This window comes from Rhinoraja longicauda, chromosome 16 (assembly GCF_053455715.1).
Source record: "Rhinoraja longicauda isolate Sanriku21f chromosome 16, sRhiLon1.1, whole genome shotgun sequence".
NCBI lineage: Eukaryota > Metazoa > Chordata > Chondrichthyes > Rajiformes > Arhynchobatidae > Rhinoraja > Rhinoraja longicauda.
The window spans coordinates 47,336,617-47,349,800 of record NC_135968.1 but is presented as its reverse complement, the minus strand read 5'-3'; the positions used below and the strand labels follow the sequence as shown (position 1 = coordinate 47,349,800).

The 13,184-nt window shown below is 42.9% G+C and overlaps 1 protein-coding gene across 1 annotated transcript in view; it reads right to left on the bottom strand.

The window, feature by feature from the left end:
• The window catches only part of rpp30 (ribonuclease P/MRP 30 subunit), a 61,397-nt gene that overhangs the window by 2,268 nt on the left and 45,945 nt on the right, over positions 1 to 13,184 (bottom strand). Inside the window, exons 7-10 of the mRNA XM_078412898.1 lie at positions 7,200 to 7,316; positions 5,341 to 5,370; positions 4,293 to 4,330; positions 63 to 142 (exon numbers count right to left, since the gene is read on the bottom strand). Of these exons, the coding sequence (XP_078269024.1) occupies positions 63 to 142; positions 4,293 to 4,330; positions 5,341 to 5,370; positions 7,200 to 7,316 (265 nt within the window). The remainder of the gene's footprint in view (positions 1 to 62; positions 143 to 4,292; positions 4,331 to 5,340; positions 5,371 to 7,199; positions 7,317 to 13,184) is intronic.

Sequence of the window (13,184 nt, the reverse complement as noted above, 5' to 3'; positions counted from 1 at the left end):
TGGTTAACTAAAGTGAGTGCAGTAAATGACCAAGACCGTTGCAAATGAATGCATTTACTCACCTCCATGCAAAATGACAGCTCTGCAGTTTGTTGATACAGCACCTTTGGCATCTTCTTCAGACAAACCAAAAAGGATCCCACTTTCAGTAATTTAGTCAAGGGTTATAAACTTTACAGCAAAGCAACAAGTTTATTCCTGTAACTACAGTGCCCTCCATAATGTTTGGGACAAAGACCCATCATTTATTTATTTGCCTCTGTACTCCACAATTTGAGATTTGTAATAGAAAAAAATCACATGTGGTTAAAGTGCACATTGTCAGATTTTATTAAAGGCCATTTTGATACATTTTGGTTTCACCATGCAGAAATTACAGCTGTGTTTATACATAGACCCCCCATTTCAGGGCACCATAATGTTTGGGACACATGGCTTCACAGGTGTTTGCAATTGCTCAGGTGTGTTTAATTGCCTTTTTAACGTACCTTGTCTTTCCTCCCGTCTTTCCATCACCATTGAAAACTTTTATTGCCGTTTATCAACATGAGGATCGCTGAGTACGCTGAGCGCTCATACTAGCAAGCTAGATGCCACCCTCAACGACACCATGCGGATCATCACTGGCTGCCTACGCCCTCCTCCGACGGATCTCCTGCCGGTGCTCGCAGGTATCGCACCCGCCAAGCTTCGCAGAGAGTACTTCACATAGGCTGGTGTGCAAGGCCCCATCGGACGCCAAACATCCTTCGCACCACCTCGCCCAGGATTCATAGCAACTGGGACCTCAACTCCTGTCGTCTCGTCGCCCTTTCTCCCGCCATGTAGCGACCCTCTGTGGCTCCAGTTTCAACATACTAGGAGCATGGAGAACCAGCTGGGAACAGACATCGCAACCTCCTCAATTCACTGTCGCACCGAACACCACAGCCCCACCCGGCTCGCCCTGAAGCGACATGCCCCGCACAGGGGTCAGCCGGTTCAACGCCAACATGCATGGTTGGGGTTTGCGTCCATCAGCAGCCTGCGTGTGTGGAGCAGACCAGCAAACAGCGCAGCACGTCATTTTCAACTGCACTGACCTCCGTCCCCCTGGCGGAGGGGTAGACCTCACGGCCTTCGACAACAGCACATTGCACTGGCTACAGTGCCTGGAGGGCCACATAATTTCTGCTGCCTTAAACGCAAGAAGAACATGAGGACCAAAGTTGTGCCAATGAAAGTCAAAGAAGCCATTATGAGACTGAGAAATGAAGACTGAGTATATATGGAGTAACTTTTTCACGAAAAGGTTGGTGGGTGTAAGGAACAAACGGCCAGAGGAGGTAGTTGAGGCTGGGACTATCCCAACGTTTAAGAAACAGTTAGACAGGTACATGGATAGGACAAGTTTGGAGGGATATGGACCAAACGCAGGCAGGTGGGACTAGTGTAACTGGGACATGTTAGCTGGTGCGGGCAAGTTGGGCTGAAGGGCCTGTTTCCACACTGTCTCACTCTATGACATACTTATTTGATAGTTGTAGCCTTGCAGTAGACAATGCATGGGTTCTTTGAATTAATCACACCTGTTGATTAACCAAGCAACATTGATATTTGAATGGCTGGTGCTTTTGAACTCTATTTCCATAAATGACTCTATATACAGGGCTCTGAACTGTAGCCAGGATGTAGGGTACAAACTACATCGGGAGATACAATTGGCATGTAAGAAAGGCAATGTTACAGTGGTCATGGAGGACTTCAATCTGCAGGTAGGCTGGAAAAAAGAGGCTGATACTGGATCTCAAGAGGAATTTGCAGAGTGCTTGCTGGATGGCTACTTGGGGCAGCATGTGGTCAGGCCTACTAGGGAAAAGGCAATTCTGGATTTGGCATTGTGTAATACACCAGATTTGACCTTAATGTGATAAAATTCAATCTGCATTTGTTCTTAGACTGTGGACCCTGGTACTAAGAATAAAGGGGAGGCCATTTAAAACTGAGATGAGAAGAAACTTTTTCACCCAGAGAGTTGTGAATTTGTGGAATTCTCTGTCACAGGAGGCAGTGGAGGCCAATTCACTGGATGAATTTACTAGAGTTGGGCCCTGGCCCCTGGACTCGCCCAACATTGGGAACTTTTTTCCTGCATCTAGCTTGCCCAGTCCTTTTATACTTTCATATGTCTCTAAAAGATCCCCTCTCATCCTTCTAAATTCCAGTGAATACAAGCCTAGTCTTTTCAATCTTTCCTCATATGACAGCCCTGCCATCCCAGGGATCAATCTCGTGAACCTACGCTGCACTGCCTCAATTACAAGGAAGTCCTTCCTCAAATTAGGAGACCAAAACTGTACACACTACTCCAGATGTGGTCTTACCAGGGCCCTATAAAACTGCAGAAGAACCTCTTTATTCCTATACTGAAATCCTCTCGTTATGAAGGCCAACATGCCATTAGCTTTCTTCACTGCCTGCTGTACCTGCACGCCAACTTTCAGTGACTGGTGTACAAGGCCAGCCAGGCCTCGCTGCACTTCCCCCTTACCTAACCTGACACCATTGAGATAATAATATGCCTCCTCGTTTTTGCCGCCAAAGTGGATAACCTCAGTTATCTACATTATACTGCATTTGCCACGCCTCTGCCCACTCACTCAACCTGTCCAGGTTACCCTGCAACCTCCTAACATCCTCTTCGTAGTTCACACTGCCACCCGCAAACTTGCTAGTGTTCCTTCATCCAAATCATTAATAAATATGGTAAACAGTTGTGGTCCCAACACCGAGCCTTGCGGCACTCCACTCGCCACTGCCTGCCATTCTGAAAAGGACCCGTTTACTCCTACTCTTTGCTTTCTGTCTGCCAACCAATTGTCTATCCATGTCAATACCCTACCCCCAATACCATGTGCTCTAATTTTGCTCACCAATCTCCCGTGTGGGACCTTATCAAAGGCTTTCTGAAAGTCCAGATACACTTCATCCACTTCATCCATTTTACTTGTCACATCCTCAAAAAATTCCAGAAGATTAGTCAAGCATGACTTCCCTTTGACGCTGACTTGGACTTATCCTTTTATTGCTATCCAAATTACCTCTTTAATAATTGACTCCAGCATCTTCCCCACCACCGATGTCAGGCAAACTGGTCTGTAATTCCCAGTTTTCTCTCTCGCTCCTTACTTGAAAAGTGGGATAAATATTAGCTATCCTCCAATCCACAGGAACTGATCCTGAATCTATTGAACATTGGAAAATGATCACCAATGCGTCCACTATTTCTAGAGCCACCTCCCAGAGTATCCTGGGATGCAGACCATCAGGCCCTGGGGATTTATCAACCTTCAGTCCCATTAGTTTACCCAATACTATTTCACGCCTCATGCAAATTTCTTTCAGTTCCTCTGCCCCCCCCAGATCCTCTGTCCTCTAGTACATCTGGGCGATTGTTTGTGTCTTCCTTAGTGAAGGCAGATCCGAAGTACCTGTTCAACCCTCCCGCCATTTCCTTGTTATCTATAATAATTTCACCCGTGCCTGCCTTCAAGGGACCCACATTTGACTTTGCTACTCTTTTTGTCTTAACACATCTAAAGAAGCTTTTACTGTCCTCCTTTATATTCTTGGCCAGCTTCCCCTCATTGGAGGAACAGCACCACTCGAGGAGCTTGCAACCCAATGGTACGAGGATTTAATTCTCCAAATTTAGGTAACAAAGGTACAACCAACCCCACCTATTCTTCTCTTCCCCTCTCCCCCCCCCCCATTCAGTACCTCATCTGGATTCGTACCCATCTCTTCCCATTGATCTCCCCTCTCACCTACATTCCTTCCTCTGGTTCACAATTCACACCTTTTCTGGCCTTATCACCTCTGGCCTTTGTCCAACCATCTGCCTATCACAGCCCCCCTCCTCACCTATATCCACACGTCACTCGCTAGGCTTTGTTCTGTCCCTCCCCTCTTCCAGCTTTCTCCCCACCACCATAATCAAACTGAAGAAATCTCGACTCGAAACATCAACTATCCATGTTCTCCAGAGATGTTGTCTCCCATTCCTTCTCTCCAGAAGAACGTCACCCATTCCTTCTCTCCAGAGATGCTGCCTGACCCGCTGAGTTACTCCAGCATTTTGTGTCTACCTTATGTTGTCTGACATGCTGAATTACTCCAGCACTTTGTGTATTATTTTTGTAAACCAGCACCAGTTCCTTCTGCCAACTGCTTTCACGTAGAAGATATGCATGAATAAATTCACTGCAAGCAGTGCATAATTATTTTCCACAAGTACATTTAGTTAAGGATACAAGTTAGAAATGTCATATGGTCCTCTCAGTCCTAAAAACTAGACAAAGAAAAAGCATTAATATTCTGATTTAGGGGAGAAACAAAAGTAAAACTTCTCCAAATGTGCATTTACTATCAGGATATGGGCAATTGTAGTCACATTTACTATCCACGTGGAATAATGCTGGATGCCAGCCTTACTCAAATTCTCCAGGATTACACTGGGAAAGCACCTTCTTGAATCCTGCACCAAGGTCAGGTTATTAATCAATTTCAACAGTGTCATTTTAAATAATGGTTTAAGTGCCAACAAGAAGTCATTTTATTTCAAAATTATTGTGCTTTAAAGTTTTAAAGCAGAGATAGATTCTTGATTGGTACAGGGTTTATGGGGAGAAGCATGAGGATTGAGAGGGAGTGATAGATCGGTTATGATGAAATAGGGAGGAGACGATGGCCGAATGGCCTAATTCTACTCCTATCACTTACGAACAATTTTATTTTAACATTTTTTAAAAATTGCTTTACATGATTATTTTTATAGATTAATTTTTTTTTAAATGCCTCTGAACAAACATGTACAAATTCAGACCAAATATCCAGTACAGCATGAAAGCCCTGGCTCCATCTTTGCTTAAAGTCAAAGAGACTTCAAGGGCATAGACACATCACAGGACTACCTGAAGCCAAGACCATGCCACTAGAGAATGCAGATGGTTGTTAGGTAGGCCTCTCTGGAGCTGGACAAGGTGAAAGCAGGTATGGGGGACAATGAGTTCAGCAAGATCTGTCCCACTATTAACCCTTTATAATAAACTATATCATTAATTTGAAGAAAATTAACTAAACCAGCATCACTTTATTATTGAAACTGCTGCTGCAAGTACAAAGCAAAAATTTCAATTTGTACTTAGCTGGTCAAATACACTGCTCCTGGTGGGACTATAATAAATAAAATTACCGTAGAAAATATTACCACTCCACTGGGAGAAAATTTAATCAGAACATAATACAATATTTACTCATTACTGAAAACGCAATATTGGATAGCTAAATCATAAACCATACCTCTTCAGTTGCACTCGACACAATTACGTTCTAAAATACAAACATAAATATTGCCAAGTTTAAATACAAGACGGCAGGATTTCCCATAACACCACTGAATATACAGAAACGTCACATCATTAGCAATTTAAGAATAAGATCTGTTTAGAAAAAATGCTCTTCAAAGCACTTTAGGCTAATTGAATGCTAATGGTTACGAGGACCACAGTAGACTTTTTATAAATTGTGCAATAATCTTAATTTTAAAGTAGCTACCACGACAAATTTAGTATACCTAAGGGGGAAGGGAGAAAAGTAAGAGCTCTCAGGGTTTCATTAATTGATTACAAAGATTTAGGATTAATAAGGATGATAAAAATGTTCCCTGCCCTTATGCATTTTAAAGATCTACGTGTTAACAGAACAGATTGCATTAAAACTGCATGGTTAATAGAAAGAGACAAGATCAATTACAAGACAGCAAATGTTCCAATTCAGAGCAACACTTAATTTCAATACAAAATAAAACTAGATACATTGAAAAGAAAACTACAAATGATGCAGGGGCTCAATTTCAGTCACGCACTTTGCTAGGGATTCAATAATCCACCAGGAAGCCTAATCAATAGCCAAAAGCCACCTCAATTAGAATTGAGGTGAATGACAACACGTGTCACTTTCTTTCCCCTCCAGGTGTACATCCCAGACTGATTTTTTTTGTTTTCATCATCCACTGCAAATTAATATGGTTTGTTATATCATGAATGAATGAATGAATAAGTTTATTGGCCTAGTATGTACACATACAAGGAATGTGCCTTGGTGCTCCACTCGCAAGTGACAACACGAACATACGAACAATTAAGAATAAAGCATAAAACATTAAGAATACAACATTACGGTTTAAACATGTGAGTGAAATAAACAGAGCAAAAAGAGATACAGACTTTTGGTTATTGAGTAGAGCTACTACTCGTGGAAAAAAGCTGTTTTTATGTTTGGCTGTGGCGGCTTTGACAGTCCGGAGTCGCCTTCCAGAAGGAAGTGCTTCAAAGAGTTTGTGGTCAGGGTGAAAGGGGTCAGAGATGATCTTACCCACTCGCTTTCTGGCCCTTGCAGTGTACAGTTCGTCAATGGGGAGAAGGTTGCAGCCAACAACCTTCTCAGCTGATCGAACGATTCGTTGCAGCCTCCGGATGTCATGCTTGGTGGCCGAGCCAAACCAGACCATGATGGAGAAGGTGAGGACGGACTCAACGATGGCAGTATAGAATTGGACCATCATTGCCTGTGGCAATTTTGTTTCCTCAGTTGCTGCAGAAAGTACATCCTCTGTTGGGCCTTTTTGACTGTGGAGTCGATGGTGGCCCCCCATTTAAGGTCTTTGGTGATGATGGTTCCAAGGAATTAAAAGATTTCACAAATGTGACTGTGGTATTGTTCATGGTGAGTGGGGGGAGGGGGAACTCTCCAAAAGTCTACAATCAGTTCCACTGTCTTAAGAGCATTGAGCTCTAGGTTGTTGCGATGGCACCAGGATGCCAGCTGTGTCACTTCCCATCTGTAGGCAGATTCCTCCCCATCCTGGATCAGTCCAATCAGGGTTGTGTCATCCACAAACTTGAGGAGCTTATCATGTTTTAAATTGATTAAATAAAACAATCCTTGCAATTCTGGCACAGTGTTAGAGATAGAATATCTGTAATCACAAAAACTCTCATTTCCTATATATAAAATATAATTAGGTTTTGTTATTGCTGGATCATCTTGCCTTCACAGCAGCTTTTAAAAGGAGGCAATAATAATATTGTATATTTATTAAGTTTCTACTCAATTCTCTCTATGCACCTATGCATTGAGGTCAGGGAAACACTCCTTACCTTTCCTTTACATACGTTCATCAGGCAAATTCCATTTGAAATGGTATATCTTCTTAGCGTGAAATCATTGATAGCAGGAAAATATGTTAGTTCAAAGTAAATTCCTCTTGCAATAGCCTAGAAGAGAAATAGAAAAATAGCTAATAAAATAAATATATTTATATCATTGACCAAAAATCAACATATATATACACACACACACATAAAAACAAACAAAAAAACAGTGCAAAAAGACAAAACTAGTAACGTGGTTGGTGGCCATTTACATACTTCAAAGATTAGCATTCAAAAGTACTGTACTTCATTTCTGGTCATAGATTTCAGCGGAACCCTGCCTCACTGACAAAGCTGAAAGAGAATGCATTCTCACATGCAAGTACTAATGTACATTTGATTCCATGCCATCCATGAAAGATTAATTTAACAGCATACCTCCATTCTGTCCTTCCATGGGGCTGAACAGTTTAACTTTGTGGTATCAACTGTACCTGTGCAGAAAAGGTTTACCAGAATGTTGCTTGGATTCGGGGGTATTAACGGCAAGAGAGGTCGGATTAAAAAATATATACAGAGTGTTGGAGTAATTCAGTGAGTCAGACAGCATCCCTGGAGAACACACACACCGATCAGCCAAAACATTATGACCACTGAGAGGCAAAGTGAATAACATTGATTATCTTGTTATAATGGCACCTGTCAAGGGGTGGGATATATTAGGCAGTAAGTCAACCTGTCATCTTATGGTTTAGCAGATCTCTCACGGTGACTGGGCCAGGTGATCAATCCTGGTTCAGTAAGGAATGTGGTACGTAGTTCATCAACAGGCATGCCTGAAAATTGGGTAACAACTTGACCATGCTCAGCCCCGACTACATTTTCACTAGAGCAAAAGTAGCATGCAATAGACACAGAGAAGTACTCCCACAACCAACAAATCAGATCAAAGCTCTGCTGTCCTGATACATCTCTATATGAATGTTTGCAAACTATTGAACAGCTAATGAGAGGATAGACAAAAAGCTGGAGTAACAAGGAATAATAAAAGGAATAGGTAACGTTTCGGGTCTCGACCTGAAACATCACCTACTCCTTTTTTCCAGAGATGCTGCCTGACCCGCTGGGTTACTTCATCTTTTTGTGTCTATCTTCGGTGTAATCCAGCCTATGCAGTTCCTTCCTACACAGCTAGTGAGAGGTGGTGATTTGAGAATATCCCCATAAACCAGCATATGAACAAGGTAACAAAAAAAGAGGAAAAGAGCCAAGCGCTTGTGCGAGGCATACAGTGGGGGTCACAAATTGGAAGATTTTTGAAAACTTACACACAAAATTACCAGTTTCAAGCCTCTTTTAGTGCATTTCAAAGTAAAAACAGACATTACAAAATAGTGTGACTATGTCACTGTATACTAGTAACATTTTTATTATTTTTATTAATTTAGTTATATAATCTTTACTTAAATTTAATATTTACTCATTACATTTCCACCACTGATTTTCTGGCACTCTTGGTTCTAGAGCTTTGCTGGTTTATCAAGGAGGTCATCTATGGGGATAGATGTGCTGGCTCCAGCTGGGCTGGAGTTCCACAGGCCCGGCCGCAGGTTGCAAATTCAACCCAACGATCGGCCATGGAAGTCCCGATGAGGTCAAGATTGGCTGCCTTGCCCAACCTAGGTGCCACATTTTCGGGGATACTTCCAGTGCGGGGGGATTTTAAGTGGGCTCTCGTAATTTTGTCCAGATTTCAACGATTAGCGGCTATTTCTCACGGAACCCCTAGCGACCTCTAGCGGAACCCTAGCGTTCCGGGGAACCCTGGTTGAAAAAAGCTGCTATACATCGTTTATTTTCTTTTTTTCGATCCGATTTCTCCGTTGGTAAAGAGTGAAAAATGCGGAAATCATGCAAAAAGCACGGAAAATTTACTTTAAAAAAGCGGAAATTCGAGGAAAATTCACATGCCTGCATAAAGGGGCCTAGCATTTGAATGTTAAAGATGGGTCAAAGCATTTGCAGCCATAGTTGCTGAATAGATGGTCCATCTCAGCTTCCTGCCAAAATCCTTTGAAGAACAAGATTCAAGATCACAGATGCCGCCCAACCCAAAAATGGTTTAAGTGTATTGGATACAACAAAGGCTCTGGGTCCAGACAGGGCAGACAAGCTGTCTACTCACATGACCAAACCTCGTTCTGGTATTCATCAGCAGGATGCAATACAAATTGTATTATGTTAATGGGCTTACATTAAACAAAAATTCTTCATCTTATTTCACAGCATTACGAGAGAGATGAAGGAAACTCCCAGACCAGACTTATTTGTCATTATCAAGCACGACCACAGACATATTTGTCTCTCCATAGATGGGGTATTTGTATACTCAAGAGAGTCGGCCCACACAACACAAATGTTGAGTGTCTCGGTTCTCTGTCCTCAGAAGCTTCCAGACCATCCATATGAATTACTATTCATAGGTGTTTGAATATTCAGAATTGTCTTGGCAGCTATAATATTCTCCCATTGCAAATATGTAATTCTGAAACTTTCACTTGTCTATACTCAAAATGTTAAAGTTTAGCAGCACATTATAACCATTGAAATTGTAGTTAATTGTCTGAAGAAGGGTCCTGACCCGAAAGATCCATGATCTCCAGAGATGCTAACTGACCTGCTGAGTTACACCAGGACCTCCAAGAGAATGTCTGTTTCTCGAGGAATAAAGACTTATATATTAACCCGGTTTGGTTGACAAGTCACAACAGGTGTCATTCATTTCACATTAGAAGGTTGTGGCTGTTGGATATCAATTACCTTAGCCAGAGGACATTGTTTGAGGTAATTTCTTCATTCTAACTTCAATGATCTTCTTTCAATTACAAGATTAAAAGTAGAGAAGTAATGAATGTTGTAAGGCACAACTACACAATGTTCCATCCCATTTGCAACTCCTCAGTAGATGATGTAATCCATGCAGGCACGTAGCAAAACTTCAATGGTACCCAGGCATGGGGTTATAAGCATCAAACACCATTCATAACACATGTGACAATGACCATCTCACAGAAGACAAAGTCTAAACTCCTGTCATTGATATTCAATGACAAGGCCATCATCAAGCCTATACCATCATCATTGCAGGGGTTACACAGAAACAGACAAGTACATAGATACTGTGGTGACAAGAACAGGTCAGAATAGGGGCAGCATGTTGCAAGTGTCTCACCTCCTGCCACCCTGAAAGCATTCCAACCATATGACTGGTAAACCAGAAGAGCATGCCTGACTCCAGTTGTCTGAATCAATACAAATGCAGCAGTAGTCAGAGCTCAACACCACCCAGGACAAAGCAGCTTGCTCGATTGAACCTCACAGCCATGCACCTTAGATATTCATTCACTCTATCTATCAATGTTGCAACACGGCTGCTTTGTATGCCACTCACAATAACTGGGTAATTGCCTGGGTGGGTTGTTCCAACAGCATTTCCAAAGCCAAGAGTAGTCAGCTCCATGCAGATTCCCCTCCAAATCCTATACCATCACTACTGCTTCTTCATCACTGGACCTAACTGCTGGAAAGTGCTTCCCTTTGCTTTATAGACAATAGGTGCAGGAGTAGGCCATTTGGCCCTTCGAGCCAGCACCGCTATTCTATGTGATCACGGCTGATCATTCACTACTTTCTGGTAGTATCTTCAATAGTCAAGTCAATTTATTTGTATAGCACATTTAAAAACAACCCACGTTGACCAAAGTGCTGCACATCTGACTAGGAAAAAAAAGAAACATACAGTGGCAGGCAGCCAAACACAACGGCGCGGCCATCTTGAACAAAATGTTAATTCAATCACCCACAGTCCAACAATAAAAGCACTAAACAGGCACCCAAATTACCCAACCCCAAAAACCCCCCAAAACACAGTCCAACAATAAAAGCATTAAATAGGCATTCAAATCACACACCCCAAAACCCCCAAAAACACAGTCCAACAATAAAAGCATCAAACAGGCACTCAAACCACCCAACCCCAAAAACACACAAAAAAGAAACATCCATCAAAGAAACATCCATCACAGTGAGTCTCCTCCAGTCCTCTCTCTCCTCACTGTGATGGAAGGCCACAATGTCTTTCCCTTCTCCTGCTGTCCTCGCCCGCAGTCAGGTTGTTGTGGTTGGAGGCCGCACCGGACGGTCCACAGCGGGCCAAGCCCAAGGCGCGTCGCGTCGCAGCCGCTCCCGCAGCCTCCGAAGACGGCCGGCTCCGCCGATGATAAGTCCGATCCGGGGCGGGCGAACACGCTGCTGCTGCCGCTGTTGCTGCACGTCGGGCGGTCGTGGCTCCCGACATTGAAGCCCCCGCCCAGCAGAGAAATATCCCGCGGCCTATCTTAGGCCGCGCCGGACGGTGAAATGTCCGCGCCCCAAGCCCCGCGATCTGGGGCGGGCGAACACGCTGCCGCTGCCGGAGCTCCCGATGTCGGCATCCACGCGGCCCGAGCCTAAGGCGAGTCGCAGCCGCAGTCGCCGTCGCAGCCGCTCCCGCAGCCTCCGAAGACGGCCGGCTCCGGTGGTGGTAAGTCCGATCCGCGGGCTCTGCGAACCAGAGCCCTGGAGGCCGACAGCTCCAGGAGTTGGGCCGATGGTAGGCCGCAGTAGGAACGGAGACACGGCCCAGAAAACAAAGGTCGGGTCTCCGTTCTGAAGGGACATCTATTTACAGTGTTAGTTTCCCCCTCCCCCCCACATACACACATAGTACACAAACACAAAAACACCACATCACAACTACAATTAAGACCAAAAAAACCCAACAAAAACACAAAGACAAATGGACCGCAGGTGAGCGGCAGCTGCTAGGGCAGTGCCGCCATTTTGTCATCGTGTGTAGGTTTGCCGGGGACGCTGCCAGTCTGTGGGTTCTGGGGAGGGGACAGGAATCAGGAGGCCCGACAGCTTCCCACCCACCCAACTAACCAACCAACCAACCATGCCCTCCAGGACAACAGAGTTCGGCTCGGTTTGCCGGCTGCCGCTGGAAATTGAGCCGGACTGTCAATGGGGAACCTGCGATTGGTGTCGGGGAATGGCTCGGTAACAATAGGACAGTAACAGGCCAGGAAGGTGGTTCATCATGTCCTCAAGGGCAATTAAGGGTGGGATGTAAATGCTGGTCACTGATCATTAGAAATAAAATTAAACAAAATCACTTTCCATGGCTACATGGCTCAAATAACCTTATGTAATGATGCCAGAACTCTACATCCAAGTAATTAGATTATAATGGGACTGATTAATCCACTTTTATATTTTACTCACTTTTACATAATATACAAGCTTTTTGCAAATCAAACTAAACTGCATTTAATTCATTAATAATTTTCAAACTTTTGCATGGTACTTTTTCTTCATTCAGAAAAACATGATCAAATGAAACTAGGGCTATTTTTGCCAATGATATATTAATATTGGTTTAGATTTTGAACAGACATTTCAGTAACTGTACTTTTGAACATGTACATAATTTATTCTGTTGTACTCATATTATGAAGAAACTTAAAACTTCAAAATATATTTTTTGTTGCATTAAATAATACGGATAGAATAAGAAGGATAGGATGTTCCAGGCCTGAATGAGAGGTGACCTGTCTCATGGAAAAGATGCGTACAAACCAAAGCCAGTATAGAAATTGAATTACGTTTTTGGATTAAAGAGCCATTAATCATAGCCATCTGCTGATGCTTGGCATATTTTTGGCTTCAATCATACAAATGAGAGATCATTTCTTTTGGGATCAGTTAAAAAGGACATTTTTAAAAAAAGCTACAATTCATATACTAAATTTAATAGTAATCAATCAGCATTTTAATTCACTGTTTTGATAAATGTTAAGCCCAATTATTTGCAAATGTAAATTTATTGAATATAATATATAAAGAGAAACAAAGATTTAATTTATATTTGTATCAACAGCACCCTCTACA